Genomic DNA, 20,403 nt, shown 5'->3' with positions numbered 1-20,403 from the left:
CTGAACAGTATAAACTAAGCAACAGTCTAACGACTGCGCTTTCGAGCAATCTGTGTATGCCCTCTGTCCCGACCGAGATCCGGCCTCGGATCAACTTCGTCCAAAGAAACTCTACCACTCAGCCCCGCACTTCGATGTCCAGGAAGAAATGGAACGCATAGCTGTTGAACGCCGTTGAACGCCGTTGCTTAACCCTTCATCTCGCGTGCCGTCGCTTCCATTAGCTTGAGAATTATGCATCTTGTATTCTTCATTTCATTTAGCAACCCTGGATAGCCTATCAAAGCATGTGTTAGTCTTGTCTTTCATCCGCCCCTCCGTGTCAGGAGATTAGTGAAAGTGAATTGTGCTTACATTTTGTTGGTTCTCTATATTCTTCTTGATGCCGCCGTTGAAGTCACTCATGAGAGACTGAGTGACGGCATTATCTGTTTGAGGGTTTCCGGTGAGCCCGGAAGCCTTCTCGAGCTCGCCGAGCTGAGCATTGGCGACCTATATCTTGGTTAGAGAGCTGTAGATGAAAACGATCAGAAAGGCTCGACGTACCACTGCGAGCCCTGCCGTCGCGGCATTTCCGGTAGGGGCAATGAGCTGGTTCGACTGGCGGATCTGGATTCCGTCGCTGACGAAGGACAAGAGGTTCGACTTGGCGGTCTGAAACTGCTGCTGGTTGACCGGGTTCCCCTGAAGCGCCTGAATGACAGCATTGAGACTGTTCACCTCCTGCTGCTGGACTAGGATGTTGAGGGCGATGCCACCAGCAAGGATCTTGGCCTCGGCGCAGGCGGGGGTATCATTGGCCGCCGGGATCGGGGGAGGGACGGGAGTGGCACCTCCTCCCGTCGTCTGGGCGACCGTCAAGGCCGCGAGGGAGAGAACAACAGCGTAGGTCTTCATATTGGCGTTCTGTAAGGGGGGGATGGGGGGGGCAAAGGCTATGATTACTAAAACAAAAACGAAAGGTTGTACGCAAGTTAATATAACGGTAAGTTGAGCCCGTCCTTGGCGAGTAAAGACTGTTGCTGCTGTTGTTGGCAAAGTCGCCCCTGTTGTCCGAATCCAGATTCAGTACGGAACCAAGAAGAAGGGGGAGAAAAGAACAAACGGGTAAGCGTCTGTTCTTATAAGTTCAAACGGCAAGGGGGCGCGCGCACGTATGCCATGATGCGACCCAAAAGGGGGCAAATCATGAGATGAGGCCTGACTTTGGAAGCAGAGGTTGCAAGCGTGATACGATCGTGGAGACGGAAAGGTCAGAATGATAGACTTTCCAGAGTGTTTTGTGGCGGTCGCCGGGTCGATTCGCTGCCTGTTTCGAACCTTGACAACGTTGGGACGAGGCCTGGATTTCCCTGATCGTCTAGCCGCACAGACAGATGCATTGAGGTGCAGGGTATCAAAGTGGTTACGCAGCCCACGAATCAGATGCTGGAGCCATCCGTCGGGACACATTCGTCCTTTCGATTTCAATCCTCCCAGCTTCTTATTTGACCGCAAGTCCGTGGGGCACGTGTCCGAACATGTTGATGAGCCGTGGTTTGCCTGAAAACGCTCACCCGCTCCTATTTGTGCCAGGACGGACATCACAACCTCGCGTCTCGGACTTGGAACTTAGTATTCAAAGAGGTATCCTCTCCCCAGTCACCCTCCCTTCTCTATCGGCCGTGCTCGGGATTTCCAACCACCATAAGGTCCACTCTTGCCGATGAGTGAGCCATATGGTTGCTACGAAGACCCATGCCTCGTCTGATTCGCCTGGAAGACGTTTCTCCCGCCTGATATGTTCTACCGGTGCTCCATATAGACATGCTCCCGAAAGTTCTTAACGGTTGGATCTGCCGCCGAATGGCCAAACTTCCTTGTTTAGTCATGCGCCCAGTCGGCACTGGGTATAAACGGCGCGACAGTCAATGTAGCGCCTACACGACACTATTTATAGGTCGGTTGCAATGTTTCCACGAGAAACCGGCTAAAACCGCGAAACAAATACCATCAAATACTGCGAATCATCTTCCGTCAACCTATTTACTTTTGTTACTTGGTGTGTAAGTGATGAACTGGTAGGAGTTACGCCGTCTTCCCTCTGGTCAGAATCGGCCCATGCATGCTTCTCAAATGGACAGTTTACATGGACCCGTCTCACCCGAAAGGAACGGATGGCAGTTTGAATACCTGTTCTCAAAAGCCAAAGGTTGGTTGGTTTTCATGCCATCAGCCTTTGATTCCGGTGCTATTGCCTGGGGATGATATTGCCTGAGCTGGCAATTTGGTAAGGTTTGCACAGTAGGGCTGTCGAATGATTCTTCAGTTATCGACAAACTTTCGTACTGGCCCGTTGTATTATCGCGTTACTCCGGCTAGCTGACCCTCCGAATAATGTCTCTGGGAAACCATTCTGCTGCTAGCCTCTTGACCGCGCATGCACATCGATGCGTGCAGTTGCTGTTTCTGAAATCCTTTTCCTTTTCCCACTGGAGAAACGTTGCACTAGGGTACTTGGTCACTGCAAAACAGCGCCATTCTGACAGTCCTGCCATCCAGGGAGATGCCGTCTTTTATTCCTTGTATCGATGCGGACATCTTGTGATAAGTGGTGTTTTGCTAAGGTGGACGGGCTTCACCCTGCACTTCACGGCATGACTGAAGCCCACTTGCCTTCGGTTGCATCCGCCTATCTGATATGATGGACAGGGGACACCTTCGCGCAGAAACAGATCAGCCATATTGACTCACAGGCAACAGAACAAGAGCCAGGTACAGGAGCAAGCTCCTGATTATAAGGCAAGGCCCTCCACATCAGTTCTGAGGCCCCTTGTCTGAAAGCCTTTGCGATTATCATGAGAGAAATCATGACGAATTCATGTTGTTAAATGCCGCGTCGTCAATCCCGCAAGTTCATGTCCGAATGCTAAAGCCTTGGAAGCTTCCGAGTTTCCACATGCCGCACATTACTCTTCCAAGCGTTAAATACCCTTTCCGTTGACGCAAGTTTTCGATCTTTCATGTTGGCCGTCAACGCATAGTTTGTGTGTGCATGGGAGGAGGACGGAAAGACGGGATGGAAAGAAAATACCACATGCTTAATAAAATGAAAAGAAAATAGAACGGGCAGAAAACGTTCTGAGGTTATGCCTACAAAGTTATCAACCTGCCACTCGGATGCGCCGCGGTCCCTCGCGAGGGTGTCGTCCTCCCCCTCGTGTCCTCGCCCAGCGAGAAGGTTTCGCTGATCCGGCTCGAGTGATGCGGTCAGATAAGGGTGTCAATGCCGAGACAAGTAGACGCTTTTGTCTGAAAGAAAAGGCAACCCTACGAATACAGCAAATACAGCGAGGCGATCCCGGTGGGATAAGCGGCTTCTCGCATGTGAGCATTTGCAAGCACGGCGGTCGGTTTTGAACGCTGGCATCACGAAACTGAGCACGTCGTCAATCATTGTTGCCAAGCCGTTCGGCCCTCTCTGACCAACATACGCGTTCCTTCGCTTCGACCAACAAGTCGCCAAGTTGACCAACGTACGGGAACGACAAGGGTTATCTATCCCAACGCGTCTACGGCTCCACTGACGTCCGTATACCGGCGTCTTCATTGCTGTCAGCGAAATGTCCTCTCGAATTGCAGAACGGCTTGGCGGACTAGGGGCAACGCGTCCGGCGTGGAATCGCGTACCAAGCGAGCTGACGAAATTGTCACGGTAATCCTCCCCCTTCCTCAGTCCCGGAGCTCCCGGGGGCGGGGGCTTGGAAATAAACATCTCGGTGTCTGCCCTCCATTCAAGCATTGCTCCCCTCCCCATCGTGGTTTCACAGCGCAGTGGCTTGATTTGCGCCATGAAGAAACTTTCGCCACTGGCGGCGTGGGCTGCGGCGGTCTCGGCAGTCTTCAACTCTGAGGACCGGCGAGGACTGCGTTGGGGCCATGGCTCCGAGCATGACAGCATCGTGGGAGCATCAGCCTCCTCCGCGGCTCGACGGCCACAAACGAAGCATGTTTTCCTGACTGACAAGACGTCAAGTGAGTCGCTGCTCCTCCCACCCACCATTTAATCTTGCAGGGCCGTTCGAAGCGAAACCTAAATTTTGCCAAAAAAAAAAAAGAGTTCGCGGTCAATGGCACGGGCATCCCGAACGTGGGCTTGACGCCGGCGAGTCCTACGCCGGGCTGCTCCCCATCGACGCCGCCGCCAGCGACGACGAGATGCAGGAGCTGTACTTCTGGTTCTTCCCCAAAGAGAAACCCTCCGACGACAAGGAGATCGTCATCTGGCTGACGGGCGGCGTGAGAACCCGGAACAAAAGCCTTTCTCCCTCCGTCTCTCTCTCTCTCTCTTTCTCTCCCTCGGCGTGGATATAAAAAAGAAAGTCTCACGAGCTAGAGCACACAGCAGGTAGGGGGATACGAGTGAGTGAAGAAAGGCTTGTATTGTGGGAAGATGAATCTCCCGGGTGGAGGGCCCATATAAAGGGGGCCCTCGAGCTCGTTCATGTGACATGGCACGTGGTGTGGCTGACGACAACCGCCACACATACACGAGCTTCCTGTGATAGAAAGGCTGACCAAAAGACGCACCCACGAGACAGCCAGGCTGCTCCTCCATCGGCGAGCTCCTGCAGGAGAACGGCCCCATCTCGTGGAAGCATGGCACGCGCGCGCCCGTCCGCAACCCCTGGAGCTGGCACCGCCCCGCCAACGTCGTCTGGGTCGACCAGCCCGTAGGCACGGGCTACTCCCGCGGCCCCGTCCCAGCGACCGACCAACACGACGTGGCGCGCCAGTTCCTCGGCTTCTGGCGGAACTTTGTCGACGCGTTCGACCTGCATGGCTACGAGGTGTACGTCGCCGGCTCGTCCTACAGCGGGCTGTTCACGCCCTACACCTCCAGCGCCATGCTGGACGCCGCCGCCGCCAGTGGGAGGAACTCAGACGGCGACTACTTCGACGTTGGGGGCATGATGGTCCTGGACCCCCTGCTGTCCCAGTACGGGCTCGGCCAGGACTTTGCCGTGTCCAGGGTGCTCGACTACTGGGGCCCGGCGTTCAGCCTGAACGAGACGGCCCGCGAGGCCGTCCGGGAGATCGAGAACCGGTGCGGGTACAGGGACTACGTCGGCAGGTACCTGGTCTTCCCCGCGTCCGGCGTCCAGCCCGTCAGGATCCCCGGGTCGTTCCGCTACGGCGACTACGTCCCGGAGTGCGACGCCCTGGCGGTCGTCATCGAGGCCGAGCGCGCCGCGAACCCGTGCTTCAGCGTCTTCAACGTCCTCCGCACCTGTCCGCTACCCTTCGACCCCCTCGGCTTCAGCGAGGTCACGGGCTACTACCCAGCCTCGGAGCCCGTGTACTTTGACCGGCCCGACGTCAAGGAGGCCATCCACGCCCCGCCCGGCAGGGCATGGCGGTTCTGCAGCAGGCAGCCCGTCTTCGTGGGCGACGTTGACGGCTCCCAGACCCCGGGACCCGGCAGCCTGCCCGTGATCCCCGGCGTCGTCGAGAGGACCGGCAACGTCATCGTCGGCCACGGCCTCCGCGACCTGATCGTGCAGTCCGCGGGCACGCTGATGGCCATCCAGAACATGACCTGGGGCGGCGCGCTCGGCTTTCGGCCCAGGCCCGAGGCGACCCTGCGTGTCCCGTACCACTGCGACGGCGACGCCGGCTGGGGCGCGCCCGCCGGCGGCGGCGAGCTCGGCCTCACGTACTTTGAGACGCCGACCGCCGGCCACTTCCTCGGACGGCTCGCGCCCTCCTTCTCTTTCCGGGCCCTGGAGGTTCTGCTCGGCAAGGTGGGCGACTTTGGGTCCGACCCGCCGTTGACGATGGATGCGAAGGAGAGGGTGGCGCTTAGCGAGGAACTGTAGCAACGCTGAGAACCGCATAGTTCCGTCGCCATGGTTGCACCGGGTCGAAACTGGGTATATAGAGGTTAATACAGAGCGGATTGTTTAGCAAATTTTGCAGTGTCTCATCATCCAATTGTTCTGACTACACTTGCTAAACTCTGAAGAGTAGAAAATCTAGGGCAGCCACCTTGTTCCCTTCTTAGCGACGGCTTCAATCGCACATCGCAATGGGCGCAAACGCTTCTCTTGCAAGTAGGCCCTCCATCCCTTTCTATATCCCTCCCTCTCAAGTTCTCCAGCGGAAAGCGGGGTGCTTCCAGTCCAGGTCCCGGATCTGCTCCTCCGGCATGCCTGCCAGTTCCTCTTCGATGCTCCGCTCGTCGCGGCGTTTGTTGTCCCACTTCATCCACAGCCAGGCGGCTGTGGCCATGATGAGGATCATGCTCGAGGCCGCGAGGTTGAGGCCGTTGCCGATGGGGTAGTCGGGCGCGTCCGTGCTGATGAAGCTCCACGTTGAGATGAGGCCGCCGATGTTGCCGAACATGACCTGAACAGGGGGACGTCAGCTGTCGCGCATCACTTTGGGGGATCCCGTCCAGGAGCGGGAGGAATCAAAGAAGGAACTTACGTTCATGCCGATGGCGCTGCTGCGCGCCGTGTCGCTGACGACGTTGGCGCTGATGTGGGCGTTGGACATGGGGCCCAAGACCATTGCGGAGCTGGCGATCAGGAAGGTCGCGCCGTAGCGGACCTGGGCCACCTTGGAGGCGAGGAACATGATGTAGCCGCACATGACCATGGGAGCGCTCAGGGCGATGAGCACCTGGCGCCGGTCGAGGTACCAGCTCAGGCCGGGGAATGCGAGGGTGAAGAAGGCGCCGACGGCGTAGGGGGGCACGCTGTGCAGCTGCTTCTGGACGGTCGAGTAGGTCGGGTAGATGCTGGAGACGATGGTGGGGAGGAAGAAGGCGAGGCCCTGGACGGTGATGTTGTTGAACAAAAAGATGACGGCGATCTGGAAGGTGACGGGGTTGAACATGCCGCGCTTCAGCTTGGCCGTGTCGATCTTGTCAATGACCTCGGTGGCGCCCACGCGCTCCGACTTGACACGGGCGATGCAGAGGTCCTTCTCCTCCTGGGTCAGCCACCGCGCTGTCTCGGGGCGGTCAGTGAGGGTGAAGAAGGAGATGAGGGAGAGGATAATGGTGACGATGCCCTCGATGGCGAAGATCATGCGCCATTGGTGGAGGCCGCCGAAGTGGTCAAGGGTGAGGATGGCGGAGGCCAGCAGGCCGCCAAAGGCGCCGGCCAGGGGCGCCATGACCATATACAGCGACAGGCGGAATGTCAACTCGGCACGCTGATACCACCGGGAGAGGTAGTAGGCAATGCCGGGAAGCATGCCGGCCTCGAATATGCCGAGCAGAAAGCGAATGCCGCAGATGGCAGCGCGGTTGTGGGCAAAGGCCGTGGCGATGGATACGATGCCGAAGAGGAGCGAGGTGATTGGCAGGAACCAACCCGGGCCCATCCACTTGCAGGCGACGGTGGCGGGGATCTCAAAGATAATGTAGGAGATGTAGAAGACGGAGAGGACAATGTTGTAGTCGTAGCCCTTGAGGCCGAGGTCCTTGTCGAGGCCGGCGATTCTGGCGTTTCCTGGGTGGGCGCGTGTGTTAGAGGAGGGTCTATGAATGACAGCGGCAAGGAGCTTGGCTTACCGATGTTGGCTCGGTCGATGAAGCAGAAGAGATACAGCAACGCGACGGTGGGGATGGTGTGCAGATCGAGCTTCCAGCGAAGCTTACGGACCGCTACCGGGTCGAACTCGACAAGGGGATGACCATACCTGGCGACGGCACGTTAGTATGGCAAGTCCAGCGAGAGTGAATCCATGCCACAAAGAGGACTTACTTGTCCGTCGCGACCTGGCCCTTTCCGGCTGCGTTTTGGATTCCATGACTGGGAGCAGCACTGATGGACTCGACCTGGGAGTCCAGGGGCACGCCTTTCTCGGTAGAAGACATGATCGGCCTCCAGGTTATGGATAGGCGAGTCTTGAATGCAAAGAGACAAGATGTCGTAGTGACCTCGACGGGAGTTGTCGAGAGGAGGCAAGGTTGGCGTCCGTCTTTGTATGCCACGAGCAAGTCGTCGAAGCCGGCCCAGAGACTCAGAGAAGGAGGTGACACAGAGGTTTCATTCATCCAACGGCGATATCATTCAGGTATTTAATGAAAATGCCCGCTTGCAGGGTTGCAATCATGATCCCTGTTATGCAGCGTTCAAATGGGCAATCTATTGGGGACCATGCTGAAGCTTTGGCGTAGCCGCACCCTGTCAGGGTATGCATCCTTACAGATTGGATTCCCCGTCCTACGGGGTAAGGATCGGCTACCGATGAGGTTGTAGTGAATGCATTGTAACCCGAGAAGATCGGGGCTTCTTCTCCTCAAAATGTGGACTGAGTTGTATCAAAGACGACACCGTGCAGAGAGGCCTTGGGCGTCGGTTGAGGGCGGGAGGTCGTCCTTGACGATAACACAACTCCTTTGGAATCACCGTGAGATGAGGTTCCAGCATGGAGGGATTCAGACGATGGCTCATGAAATCGACTCATGTCCTTGGTGAGAAGGCGTTCCATCTTAGGCCCCCTCCGTCTAGTCAAGGCTGGCCTCCCCCAGATTTCCCGCCCAGTGCCGCCCAGTGCCGCCCTCTGCCGCCCTCTGCCGCCCCCGCAATCCCGGGGAAAACACCCACTTGGTTTGTCGTATGCCCCACGTGCCCAGGCCATTTACCCCCAGCTCGGCTGGCCTAGAGGACCAATTGGGTCGTCTCAGTTGTAAGTAATTCTGGGGGGGTCCTCGTTGCCGCCAAGCAACCTAGAGCTGTTCAACTTCGGCAAGTGGAATCGGCAAGTGAGAACCATGTTGTTTGTGCGAACTGGCAACGTCGACAGCTACGCTGCACTAGCAATTGGTGCATCCTGAGATAGGAATGAGCCTTCCGAGAAGCCGAGATTGTTCTTAGTCGGAACAGATGGATGCTTGGTCATTAATGTCAAGAAGAGGCCCACTGGCCGGCCACCCGGCCAACCATGTGCAAGAGAGGTTCGGCCGCGGTTATCAAGAGTTGGATGCATGCATTCAGAGTTTGGAGCCGGAGGGTTTGACAGACAGGCCGCGCGCAGTTGGGACGGGTCATGGAGCCGCCGGCAAAATGCATTACCAAGGCTAGAATCTGACGACTCTTTCTGCAGTAGACAGCGGAATGAAACGGCCGGGCAAAAGTTCAGAGACGAGGTTGGCGGCAGTCGGATCCAATGTCTTCAAGGCTCGGCTCTCCGACAGCGTAACAGTAACGTCAATGTCAACATCGTCCAATGTTCGGCAGTCGGCAGGGCGCGAAGGCATCATGTCGGCATAGTTTTTGGATTCGTGTCGTGGTCCCTCACGTTGCCGGGGGTTGCTGAGGCATGGCACAGATAACTCTCGTAGAGTGACAGCAAGCTGTGTGGGCTTCGGTTGCTCATCCACGTGGGACCGATGCGTCGTTGAAACATGGCAGGCGCTGCCGCATGGTCGAGGAATGAGGCTTTGAGACATGCCAGTGAGCCAACCATGCGGGTGAGACTGAGCGTCAGGAACAGGCTTGGCGCTGCGCCGATTTCCAAAGCCCGACACGCTCAAGAACCGCATAGTCGGCGGCGAGCGCCGGCGAGAGATGACATTATTGCGAGGGCATCTAGACATGGAGGAGCGACGATGGGCAGTAAGGAGACGCCGAACCGAGCTGATTAGTCAACAGATCACCGCAGGGCCCTGGCCTGGCATAGGGCTGCGTCGCGGTGTGACTTTGGCAGCGACGAGGACCAGCGATGGCCTAGATTGGATAGGCTTACCAAATTTGCCGGACTTTGTTGGTCAGCAAATACGCGAAGCCGCTAACAATTACCGTCCAGAAGGACCGGAAGCTTATTGGCGCCTCTCAAAGTCGGGATTCCCATCCACACCGCAGACTATCCGCCATCACGATCCTCCATGTGACGGACAGTAGTGGAGAACAGGTGGTGCACAGCGGCATGCGCGCAACTCTTTGAAGCGCAGCATATATGTAAGGGGTGCTTGATGTCAAACGGCTGAGCAAGCGTCGACGACCATGACAGGTGGTATCGCCAGCACGTCTCGGGGGACGTCAATCATGTTGACAACAGACCCCATGGTGGTGGCCTTGGACTCGTGGCGCGGGGACAGGGGAGGCTGGCAGGCCAGGCGACGAAGAAGGATAAAGAAGGTTGGCAAGCTCGTCGAACAGAGCCAACATGTCAGACCCAAACGGCGAACCTATCGCACTGCAGCGGTGGTTAGACCTGGTGCTTGGTTAGCTGCTCAGCCCGAGGTGGCTGCTGCCACGTCGTGTCCGGACGGGGCCGTCGTCTCAGACCCCGAGCTGGGACGTGCAAGACTCCTGGAGGAGCAGAAGATCTTGGGCGATCAGGAGGCGGGCGTGATGGACATGCCGCAAGGAAATCCCCAGGGGCGGGGGGAGCTGAAGAATCGGGAACGAACAGCCGGGGGAGGCCAAGGGTGATAGCATGGCAACTCGGGGTGCGGTGCCACTGTCACCTCTTGGCCCCTCTTGGGTGTGTCTCGGAAACCCTGTTTCGACTTGTTGGGTGTGCTTGGAAGTGGTATCTACCCTTCAGCTCCAAGGAAGACAGGTGGTTGAGTAGACGGGGAAGAGAGGGATGGAAGGGAAGGGAAGGGAAGGGAAGGGGACGAGTTGGGGAAAGAGGTGTGGGCCGTGGTCCATGGAGAAGGCGCACGAATCAGTGTGGAGTTGGTTAAAATCTTGATTAGCTAAGGCATATTGAACAGGGGCGGGACCCACGCGGACCGGATGACAGCCGAGTGATATGATTGGCTGCCCCGCCTCGTTGGCGCAGCTTTAGTGACCAGGCGGCCTCGCTTAGCAGCCTCTAGCGGCCTGCGGTCACTGAGCGAGCCATGCAGTAATGTAAAAGGCCAATTCGAAGAATAAACCGGCTTGTATCCGTATTCCTGACAGAAGAATGACAGCGGCTTCGGCTTCGGCTTCGTCTTGCGCTCCGAAAAATGATACCAAGTATGGAGAGTTTAAATATCTAGGCAGAAGTGGAATCGAGATGGACCTTCGTCAACGTGTTAATCCCCCCATTCGTGCATGCGCTTCTCGGTGTGGCGTGTAACCGGTGGCGGATCATCTGTACCCGGTTCGTGCTCGCCGCCCAGATGACGTGAGACGCTCGCAACGCCCCGAGAATGATCCCCCCCCCCCACTCCCCCCCAATGCGCGCACCAAAGCTGTATCCTGACCTGTGCGCCTCTGCTCTGCTCCGCTCCGCTCCTTGGTTCGTTCGTGGGGTGTTGGCGTGTGTTTCCCAAGCTTTTTTCCTCTTTTTATCTTTTTTTATCCTTTCCCCCCGACCCTCGACCCTCGACTGTTCTCCCACTTGGACACTCCCGGGCTTGGCTGGGCTGGGCTGGGCTGGGTACTATGTAGTGCAGCGAGTCGGAAGGGTCCTAGCCCGGGATGGCTGTGACCCCGTCACCGCCATACCTTACTTAGCTTGGCCCATGACCCAAGGAGAACGGCTATCTCTTCGGGCATCCTTCATTTTCGGCACTCCCGGTCAGCAGGCCTCGTCATTGTCTTTTCTTTTTTGATTTGTTTTTCATCTCTTTCGTTCCTTCCCCTTCCTCATCCCCCTCTCGCATATGTCATGCGAATTTCTCAACCACCAAACACCGACCCATTGACGCTTCGCATACCTGGCCCACCATCACCTTCCACATCGCGACTTGGAGCCGACGTAATCCTACGCAGATAACAATCCGAATCTAAACGACACATACCACCCAGTGGCCCTTGGCCTTCCCCGACGAGATGCTCCGCAAGAAGGAGGTCTACACGACCGTCACGCCCATCCCGGGCTTCATCCCCCGCCAGCTCGCCGTCGATATTCTCCACTCCCACTCCGAGGTCATCACCCTCAACCCCCTCGTCCTCGACCACAAGCCCATCAAGGCGCCCCGCGATGCCGCTTCAGACGAGTACTACTCGACATGGTACGAGATCAGCCAGCGCATCCAGTACGTCCCCGGCATCGGCAAGATGGGCTCCGGCAAGATCAGCTTCAACGGCTGCTTCCACGACATGCCCTGGGGCCTGCAGACGCACACCTACGCCCCCATGAACATCGACATCCGCATCAAGTATCGCATCGACGGCAACCAACCCGGCGTCGAACCGCCCCAACCCCCCGAGATCGGCACCGGCGGTCTAGGCATCCCCGCCGACGGCCTCTACCTGCGCGAGGACATTGAGATCCGCTGCAACGTGACCATGGTCAGCTTCGTCAAGGCCCAGCTAAAGGCCGCCAGCAAGGAGATGGTCTCGCGCATCATCAAAAAGGCCGAGCTGCTCGACGCCGGCGTGCTGCAGGCCATGATCGAGAACGGCAAGCTGCGCACCATCAACCCCGCCGACCGCACCACCACGGGGCTGTCCGGCCTGCGCTCGCCCGCCTCCGCCAGCCTGAGCCCCGACGCCGCCAGTCCGAGACACGACTCTCACTCGCCCCCCGCGCCCTACCACATTCCGAGACCCGTATCGTCCTACAACGCGAACCCGCCACCCCCGGGCCGCTTCGGCCACCACTACAGCCATTCGGCGGACCTGCAATCGCAGCAGGACGCCCCGCAGACGTCTTTCGTCGCCGAGCTGCCGGGCAACTTCTACCACCCGAAGCCCCCGCCGCAGCCTTCACCCGGTCTGGGCGCCGACCACGACTCCCTGTCGCGGCCGTCCTCCCAGCAGTCGCCGGACCCCAACTCGTGGCGCTGGTCCCAGGACCAGCGGAGCCCCTCCTCGCAGCAGAGCTCGCGCCCGACGAGCATGGCGTCGTCCGAGGCGAGCAGCGGCTTCGCGAGCCCCGCCCTCGACCACAAAGGCTTCTCGTCCGAGCTGCCCACCCACCCCGAGACGCAGGAGGAGCACCGCGGCGGCGGCGGCGGCGACGTCATCAGCAAGATGGACGAAGCCACTTCGGCGCACAAGGTCCTGAGGCCGAAATCCTACCAAGCCTACCAGCCCTACACCTACAACCCCCGAGATTACGCACCCATGGGACGGTGAGGGGACTGTTGGCGATCTGTTCGCTACGGCAGGGTCCACGGGTAAAACGGGTCTTTTTGGGTTCGGGTAAGCAGCGGGGCGGGGCAGGGGCTATGGCTTTTTTTTGTCCTTTTTTTTTCTACCTGGCATGGTTGGCTCAAATGATACCGCTTTTTTTTTTTTTTTTATCGGGGGACCATGGATGATGATATCTCGCTGGGCCACACGATGCCACTTTGGAAGGGGGGGGAAAAAGGCGTTTGTCACTTGGTTAATTCATCTCCGTCCCAAATGGACCACACGTTTCACCCCATGGGTGTTAATATAGAGGAATATCTGGCCACACCTAGTGCATCAAACCCAAGGGGTTCCGGGCATCGAGATTGCGAGTCGTAGGCGAACGGCAAAGGGAATACAAGCGTTTCAAGAGACGGGAAGAGGGTAACCCATGAAGGGGGATATCGGGAGGAGTCCCCTCCTCCAAGATAAAAAAGGATGCGCGAGAGTTTTGTGGGATCCGTCGACTTCCGATTGGTCTTGCCAGCGACGAGACGCGCGGTAAGCCGAGAAGTCTAGAGGATCCGATGTTGGCAGAGTCGTGGTGTTGGGAAGGAGGAGGAGGAGGAGGAGGAGGAGGTGGTGGTGGTGGTGGAGGAGGTTGTGAGGACGGGTTGTAACTTGTAGGGGATATGGATATCGACGAGCCCGCGCTCCTGAAACCAGCGGAGGGCATGTGGCGTATCCCCCCCTCTCTGCCGTGAACATGAGGCTTGTGCCCTTCATTATGATTTCCCAAGCATTATCTCCACGAGGGGGCAGAAGAAATAAATCAAAAACCCTGTATACCGAACCAAGCCACCGCCCTTTCACCGAACATCCGCGGCGGGGGACGGAGAGGGGACCGGAACCTCCCGGCCGCATGTCCCCCGGGGCCGGGCCTAGACACCAGAACCCGAACTGCGCCTAGCACCGCCTCAGTAATTGCCTGCCAAATACTAACCGACGAGTCGTCGTTCGGAAGGGGGGCTGGATAGGGTTCCCCGGCCAACTGTCCAAGGTTTGTTCTTTTCGTCAAATCCAACAACGGCCGGCAACGCGGCATCGCTCCTCTTTTCTGGCCATGGTAAGATGGAAGGGAAAAATAGAGTTTTGGAATATTTAAAATGAGAAAGGAGGGAAGGGCGGTAAGTAGCTGAAATTCACGGGGGCGCCCGAGGGGCCGTGCGAAGGGACGGACGTCATGCATCTTCCTTGTCGGATGCTACGCCGTCCATATCCCCTTCTGGGATGAAACAGACCGGCAAACCACTGGCCAATGCGGGAGGAAACGGCCACAACGAAAAGACAAGAGAAAGAAGAAAAGAAGAGAAATAGAAATTGAAAAAAAAAAAAAAGAAAGAAAAAAAAAAGTGGGTGAGAGAGAGAGGGGGGAGAGGGAGAAAAGAGGTTTAGAAGCGACACATCCCACGGGGCTAAAGGCTGAGGCGAGGTGAGGCTCGGGAAACCCAAATTGTCGAGATGGCCAATTTGGGGGGAGCCGTATACGATGGGCACAGTTTACTCGTTAATACGGATACCTACTTTTGACTTCGAATCCTTCAAGCAAAGCTTCTTCCGCATGTTGGCTGACGGGGGCGGGACCCAGGCCCCCACCCACCTCGTTAGGGACTCGTAAGGGGGCAGCAAGCCAAGAGGTCACTTTCACGGCCCAGCAAACAGGGCAGACGAGGACCGACCAGGAAACCATCCCTAATATTTAAAGAAACCGGCGGGAGGAGAAGACGCCAAAAACCTGCAGACAAAAATGCGACAAGAACGTATGATACAGCATAACACCCCCCCCCCCCCCCCCCCCCCCCCCCCTTGGGTCCGTTCACACATCCCACATGCCGGCTCTGCAGTCCGCCCAGAGCATCGTTGTTTCGAGAACCCCGTGAAATCGTAGCATATGCCCCTCCCCCAAAGTCTCCTGGCATCCGAGCCCTAATCCGTCCAAACTATGGACGTCGTACGAACGGCTCCTCTTCCCCCCCTGGTAGCTACCCCCCTGTATCACATCGCAACAAGCTCACGAGACGGGGTTCTTGCGGGGACGGCCGCGGGCGCGCTTCTTGGGGGGCTCCCCGTCAACCTCGGCGGTGACGGCGTCTTCCGTCTTCTCGGCCTCGTCCTCTGTCCCGTCGCGCTTTTGCTTCCGCGCCGGCCTGCTCCTGGGCTTGGCCACCTTGACGGTTTCCTCGGGCGCTTCGTCTTCCGTCGCCGGCTCCGACACGGTGGCTTTGCTAGGGCGGCCACGGCCTCTCTTGACGGGCATGGCGACGCTCTTAACGTTCTTCTCGCGTCCGCCCTTGGACCTCCAGTAGTTCTCGACGTGCTGCCGGGCGTACACCTCCACCTGGCTCTCGGGCTCCCAGGAGCGGTCCGGCGACCCGATCCAGTACACGAGGAAGTGGATGGCGCCCGAGGGCTTCTGCTTGTGCTTCTCGATCCTCAGCACGTGCCACAGGTTCTTGTCCGCCATGGCGCCTAGCCGCCCGCCCTTGACGCTGACCCAGTAGGCAAAGAGCGCTTCCTCGGCGTCCTCCTGGATCGTCTGCTCCGGCTCCCACGTCGGCTCGCCGTGCTTCCAGCTGACTTGCATCTGGAAGAGCGTCTTGTCCCTGGGATCGGGGCGATGCCCAATGATCTTGTCGAGCACAAAAACGCCCGCCTTGTGGTCGTCCATTTCCACGTCATCGTCGTCGACCGCCTCGGGGGCGGCATCTTGGGGAGCCGCAGCAGCCTCGACTGTGTCTGTATCTGCCTTGTCCGCAGCAGTGGCAACGTTGATTTCGGCGCCTTCCGCGGCCGGAGAGGGAACTGTGCCGGGAGTGAGCGTCAAAACTTTGGGGCACCAGATCGAGTCACAACTTACCTTGGACAGCCTCCTTCACGGGGCTCTGGGCGCGCATCTCCTCTGTCTCGAGCTGGTCACCAAGCTGGATCGTGATATCGTCGCCGTTGGCAGCGTCAATGTTATTATCCTCTGCGGCAGGCGCGGGCGTCTCTTCAGCTTCGGGCTCCCTGCTGCGTTTGCGGCTCACGACAGTGTGCTCGAATGTGGAAGTAACGGTGGTGGTTGTGCCGGTGCGTTGTGTGCTGAAGCTGTTGACGGCAGAATGTAACGTCTTGCGCACGGACGCGAGCACATTGGACCCAGCGCGCTGCGCGGTGGGTTCCGGGGTAGACGAGGCTGCTTCGGCATCGGGAGTTGCTTCCTTGGCGTTGGCTGGCGCTGGGGTCGTGTCGGCGGCATCTGCGGGCTCGGCGGGAGGAGCAGCAGCGATTACGATATCGGCGGCAGTGGCGCCATCAGCACCAGCCGTGTCGCCGCCGGCGGTGTCGCTCAAGGCGTGACGGGGTGAGGGGCTCACGGGAAGGTGAGGGAAGGGTCGTTGAGAGGACGGAGAGTGTGGTGGCGACGCGTCCGATCGGGGGGTTCCAGTGGCGCCGATGTTTATGGAGCGCTTGCCCGGGTGCGGCGACTGCGAGCCGGAGGGTTTGGCGGAGGAAGACAGAAAGTTGTGGGCGCTGTGCATCAAGGTGGTCTGCACCTTTTTCACAGGCTGTGTACCGTTCGGCGGCGCGGGCGATTCCGTCGTACGGGCCATGATGAATGGGTTGGCTTGGTTGCAGGAAAAGTGCTGAGGGTTTTTGCGCGCGCGTTCTCGGATGTCGTCGTGACAGGATGGCGTTGCGCCGGCCGACTTTACACGACGTTGATAACGGAAAGTTGGAGGGGAAAATATCCCACTTTGCCTTTGATGATGACAGCGGCGGGAAACCAGCGATAGACGCGATCAATTGGGCAGGCTGAGTATCTGCAACGCGGTGCGACGAGGTGATGGGCTTGCTGAAGCCTTGTGGTGACGGACGTGGGAAAAATGGGGGGACAAGAGGCAGCTCTTGAGTCGCGCTGGAGGAGCTTTGGCCGCGGGTTCTATGGAGAGCTGTCGGACACAACGGCAGTACGAATACCACCTCAGTCCCCTGGCCTGACTACCCACTTACCTAGGTACCTACCTAGGTAGGTAGTGAGGGTAGGTACATTGTACCGGTAGTGTACTCGGGTGGAGGATTTGCTGACGTAAGGAGACGTGACGCGACGCGATGTGACATCGCCTGTGGACCCGTCGGCAATTGGCTTGCTTATTACTCCGTACCAAGGTACCTAGCCTTTAGCCGTGGGAGTCTACCTGGTCGAGTACACGTACACGTGATATCCACCTGTCCTCGGTGATCGTGGAAAGTACGGAAATTAAACGCATAATTTGGGGGCTCTACCACTACTGCTGCAGTTTATCTCCTTATAATTACCCATGAAAGGAACCCAATAACACCATGGATTTATCTGAGAATAAACCGAGACGAGTGTCACGCGCGACCAAACATTGGATCTTGAGGTCTTCGGACCTGGTCATACTGCAAACAGGCAGTATTCCTCAAGGATCACTCCATCACGAGCAAAGCACTTGGAGATGCCGCATGCCTTGATTCGCGAACATGATGGCAAGAATCGAGGGGCCCTGGTCTGGCTTCTCCCATCCGACATTAGGAACGAGAGTCTGAAGAAGCGACTTCGCGTGACCGTCGCCAGCACACAAGTCCCGCCGATATAGCAAAAGTATTTGCCCGAGCACGCAGATTTCCTGAAGCGAACAACTATCGGATTCGATTGCTGAAAGAACCATCTGAAAAATATGCTGCAACCGGCGAGGACAGACTTATATTGTCTTGGATCATTCCGTCAAGCTCATCTCCTTGGCTAAGGACAGAATGATTGGGCAGTATGCATATCTACGCCCATGTGGTGCTTAACATAGCTGAACAAGGTATCAAAAAGGTTGTCTCCCTGGAGCCTCACCATCGAGACCAGGCTATTGAGGAGAAGAGCGCCATGTTGACAATTCTCAGATTGCCGAACCACCAAGGTCAGTGTCATGCTGCAGCAAGAACGCTTCCCTGGCCTTTCCCCGGCTTGCGTGCATATACGGCGTGCCTATCTGATGCGTCAGTCGCGGCCCAAGCAATACCGTCGGTCCTCGGTCGTGCATACATGTAATAGAACGGCATGTTCTTCGGGTTGCGAAGTGCAGACCTCATTTCCGCAAGCGTGACTTGCACTTCCTCGTATGAAAAGCCCAGCGCTTCTTTCAGCAGGAAGAGGCCGAACCCTTCCAGCGATTGCTCGATGTACTCCAGATTGCAGATGCCCAGCTTCTTCATGTCGGGCTTGGCCGGCCAGGCCCCGATCGGTATGGTCCACTTCAGCTCGACAACATCGACGAAGCCGGCCTCCCTCATGCCCTTGGCGAGCCTGCGGTTGGCGGCGTTCCCGTGCGGCTTCCCCATCTTGGTCGAGGCGGTCTCCAGGTACCTGTACCACCGCTTGAAGATGTGGTCCTCGCCCAGCTCGCCCAGGCTCTGGGACCGCGCTTCGGGGTCGAACTCGATCATCTCGAACCACCCGCCCGGCCTCGTGTTGTCGTATATCTGCTTGAAAAAATTGGGCAGGTCCGCGATGCAGCCCTCGAGGTTGCGGGCGTGGACGAAGTCGAAAGGGTCCGAAAACGTCCACGGTTTCTCAAAGTCGTCGATCTGGAACCTGCAGTTCGGGGGGACCCACGACGGCTGGATCGGCGAGATGTCGATGCCGATCACATCGGCGGACGGGAACTGGTCGGCGAAGTCCCTTGGGAGGGGGGAGAACTGCTTGTCAGATGCCGGAGCGCTGTGCAGAGTGGGGTTTCCAGCTCACATGGCCCAGATCCCGGTGCCAGTGCCGAGATCCAACACTTTCTACTGGCGGAGTCAGCTACTGCATCGCGCTCAACGAGGCCATGGTAAAGAGAGCGTTCTCACCTGGGGATTATCGCCAATCGGGGCCAGGAAGAGTCTATCGCCCAGGAAGTCGGTAACCCAGTAGTGGCTATATTGTTACGCCCCGAGTCAGCATGTGTCCCCGCATATCCCGGTTACTTTTCGTGTCGATTTGAGCTTGTCTGTACTTGAAATCCAGGGCATCGTTCTGCTGGTCATCATTCGGTGCGAAATAATTCGTCTTTTGGGTGTAGGTCCGGCCGTGGAGTTGGCGATACTCGCGGACACTATCGGTGAGGGAGGCCGTAGAAGAAGTCAACAGACTAATTTCAAGCTGGTCAGAAGGATGTCTTTCAGGCCCTTGTTCGGGATTGTCATCAACCTCTGGATCTCATCAGGATTATAGTCGTCTTCAACCGCAGGGTCCTGGTAGTTTGTGTGAGTCAGCATGTCGATCGGCGTATACACGCAAGTCCCCCCGAGCATTCTGCCATCAACAGCAATAACCAAGACCACTTACTGCGTGGATCGGGTCGGCGGCCGGCTCTGTCTCGGCTGGGGTGGATGCCATGGTTCGAGGTATACTGTCCGTGGTTCGTTCCTGACAGCTTCGGCGAAACCGTCGAGCGTTCAGACTGTTTTGAAACGAGACGGCGGGAACCACTCCAGACGGGGGCGGAATGAGGAGAAACGCCCTCTTTAGTACACTAGGTACTGCCTGTTCAAGGTTTGTAAGTTCTTTTTAAGATGCCGGCAACCTGCTGAAGAGTGTCGGATCACACCATCAAGGGTGCCCCGGGTCGCATCCCCGAGCCAATAGGCAGGGTATTTCGATACCCCAGTGGATCGTGGACGCTGACCCTTTCTGGGCAGGGGGTGATTGGCGATCGAGTGCCCACCAAAGCGAGACGATTCGGACGATGCAACCGCTACACTGCCTTGCTACGTGGATGTACCTGTTTGAAGAAACACATGCCTTATGCTGCTGATAGAGACGCATCAGAGAAACCCTGTCATAAGCCTTGTCGTAAACATTCTTGATGCGGATCTGGCAGGATATGCAGCTAGGGCCTTGTCGCTGTGGCTGTGAGGCGAGCGTCGATGATATAAAAAGCGTCTTGTTTGCCAGAATCCGAAGGGAGATATAGATCACAGCCCACGCGATGCGGCTTGGCTGATTGTCAGCACCTTTACAAGCACTTGAGTCGACCGTGTGAGTTGGTTAATCTTTCTCAAGCCTGTATAACATACATACTCCACGGCTTGAAAGAGCTTTCTCTTGTGTTATCGACACTGTGATGATGCCGTGAGAAGGCGCGGGAAAGCTGTACGGTAATAGTCTGTGATGTACCTATAATTGATGCGATGCCCGGCAGTGGATGGCGGGGCTTATCTCCGATACGACCCACCACCCACGTGATCCACCCGGGCGGTGGATAATGTCTCTCTCCTGCCTTTTGCACAAGGCAACCCGCAATAGCTTCATTTCTCCCCTGCGCACAATTGAGGGGGGCCACGATACCCCAAACATTCGTCACCCCCTTCACCG

At 57.5% G+C, this 20,403-nt stretch overlaps 8 protein-coding genes across 8 annotated transcripts; 3 read left to right on the top strand and 5 right to left on the bottom strand.

The window, feature by feature from the left end:
* Window positions 1-259: 259 nt before the first annotated feature.
* On the bottom strand, window positions 260-897 carry GLRG_02070 (uncharacterized protein; the record flags this gene model as incomplete). Its single annotated transcript, XM_008092728.1, has 3 exons — window positions 260-277; window positions 355-492; window positions 547-897. 3 exons carry the CDS (start codon window positions 895-897, stop codon window positions 260-262), a joined length of 507 nt encoding a protein of 168 aa, XP_008090919.1.
* A 2,933-nt stretch (window positions 898-3,830) lies between these two features.
* Window positions 3,831-5,858, top strand: GLRG_02069 (serine carboxypeptidase; the record flags this gene model as incomplete). Its single annotated transcript, XM_008092727.1, has 3 exons — window positions 3,831-4,014; window positions 4,100-4,278; window positions 4,581-5,858. The coding sequence occupies 3 exons, from the start codon at window positions 3,831-3,833 to the stop codon at window positions 5,856-5,858; spliced, it is 1,641 nt and encodes a 546-aa protein (XP_008090918.1).
* A 268-nt stretch (window positions 5,859-6,126) lies between these two features.
* Window positions 6,127-7,867, bottom strand: GLRG_02068 (major facilitator superfamily transporter; the record flags this gene model as incomplete). The annotated part of the gene is made up of 4 exons (XM_008092726.1): window positions 6,127-6,387; window positions 6,469-7,499; window positions 7,562-7,689; window positions 7,755-7,867. The coding sequence occupies 4 exons, from the start codon at window positions 7,865-7,867 to the stop codon at window positions 6,127-6,129; spliced, it is 1,533 nt and encodes a 510-aa protein (XP_008090917.1).
* A 1,206-nt stretch (window positions 7,868-9,073) lies between these two features.
* GLRG_02067 (uncharacterized protein) lies at window positions 9,074-9,538 on the bottom strand (the record flags this gene model as incomplete). The annotated part of the gene is made up of 1 exon (XM_008092725.1): window positions 9,074-9,538. One exon carries the CDS (start codon window positions 9,536-9,538, stop codon window positions 9,074-9,076), a length of 465 nt encoding a protein of 154 aa, XP_008090916.1.
* A 520-nt stretch (window positions 9,539-10,058) lies between these two features.
* On the top strand, window positions 10,059-10,430 carry GLRG_02066 (uncharacterized protein; the record flags this gene model as incomplete). The annotated part of the gene is made up of 1 exon (XM_008092724.1): window positions 10,059-10,430. The coding sequence occupies one exon, from the start codon at window positions 10,059-10,061 to the stop codon at window positions 10,428-10,430; it is 372 nt and encodes a 123-aa protein (XP_008090915.1).
* Window positions 10,431-11,765: 1,335 nt separating this feature from the next.
* Window positions 11,766-13,016, top strand: GLRG_02065 (uncharacterized protein; the record flags this gene model as incomplete). The annotated part of the gene is made up of 1 exon (XM_008092723.1): window positions 11,766-13,016. One exon carries the CDS (start codon window positions 11,766-11,768, stop codon window positions 13,014-13,016), a length of 1,251 nt encoding a protein of 416 aa, XP_008090914.1.
* A 2,047-nt stretch (window positions 13,017-15,063) lies between these two features.
* GLRG_02064 (chromo domain-containing protein) lies at window positions 15,064-16,645 on the bottom strand (the record flags this gene model as incomplete). Its single annotated transcript, XM_008092722.1, has 2 exons — window positions 15,064-15,854; window positions 15,910-16,645. The coding sequence occupies 2 exons, from the start codon at window positions 16,643-16,645 to the stop codon at window positions 15,064-15,066; spliced, it is 1,527 nt and encodes a 508-aa protein (XP_008090913.1).
* A 1,327-nt stretch (window positions 16,646-17,972) lies between these two features.
* Window positions 17,973-19,425, bottom strand: GLRG_02063 (methyltransferase domain-containing protein; the record flags this gene model as incomplete). Its single annotated transcript, XM_008092721.1, has 7 exons — window positions 17,973-18,033; window positions 18,091-18,726; window positions 18,793-18,833; window positions 18,897-18,963; window positions 19,043-19,177; window positions 19,237-19,280; window positions 19,375-19,425. 7 exons carry the CDS (start codon window positions 19,423-19,425, stop codon window positions 17,973-17,975), a joined length of 1,035 nt encoding a protein of 344 aa, XP_008090912.1.
* Window positions 19,426-20,403: the final 978 nt, after the last annotated feature.

Source organism: Colletotrichum graminicola, assembly GCF_000149035.1.
Source record: "Colletotrichum graminicola M1.001 genomic scaffold supercont1.6, whole genome shotgun sequence".
NCBI lineage: Eukaryota > Fungi > Ascomycota > Sordariomycetes > Glomerellales > Glomerellaceae > Colletotrichum > Colletotrichum graminicola.
The sequence above is the reverse complement of the archived record's forward strand: the minus strand, read 5'-3'. Positions and strand labels throughout refer to the sequence as shown.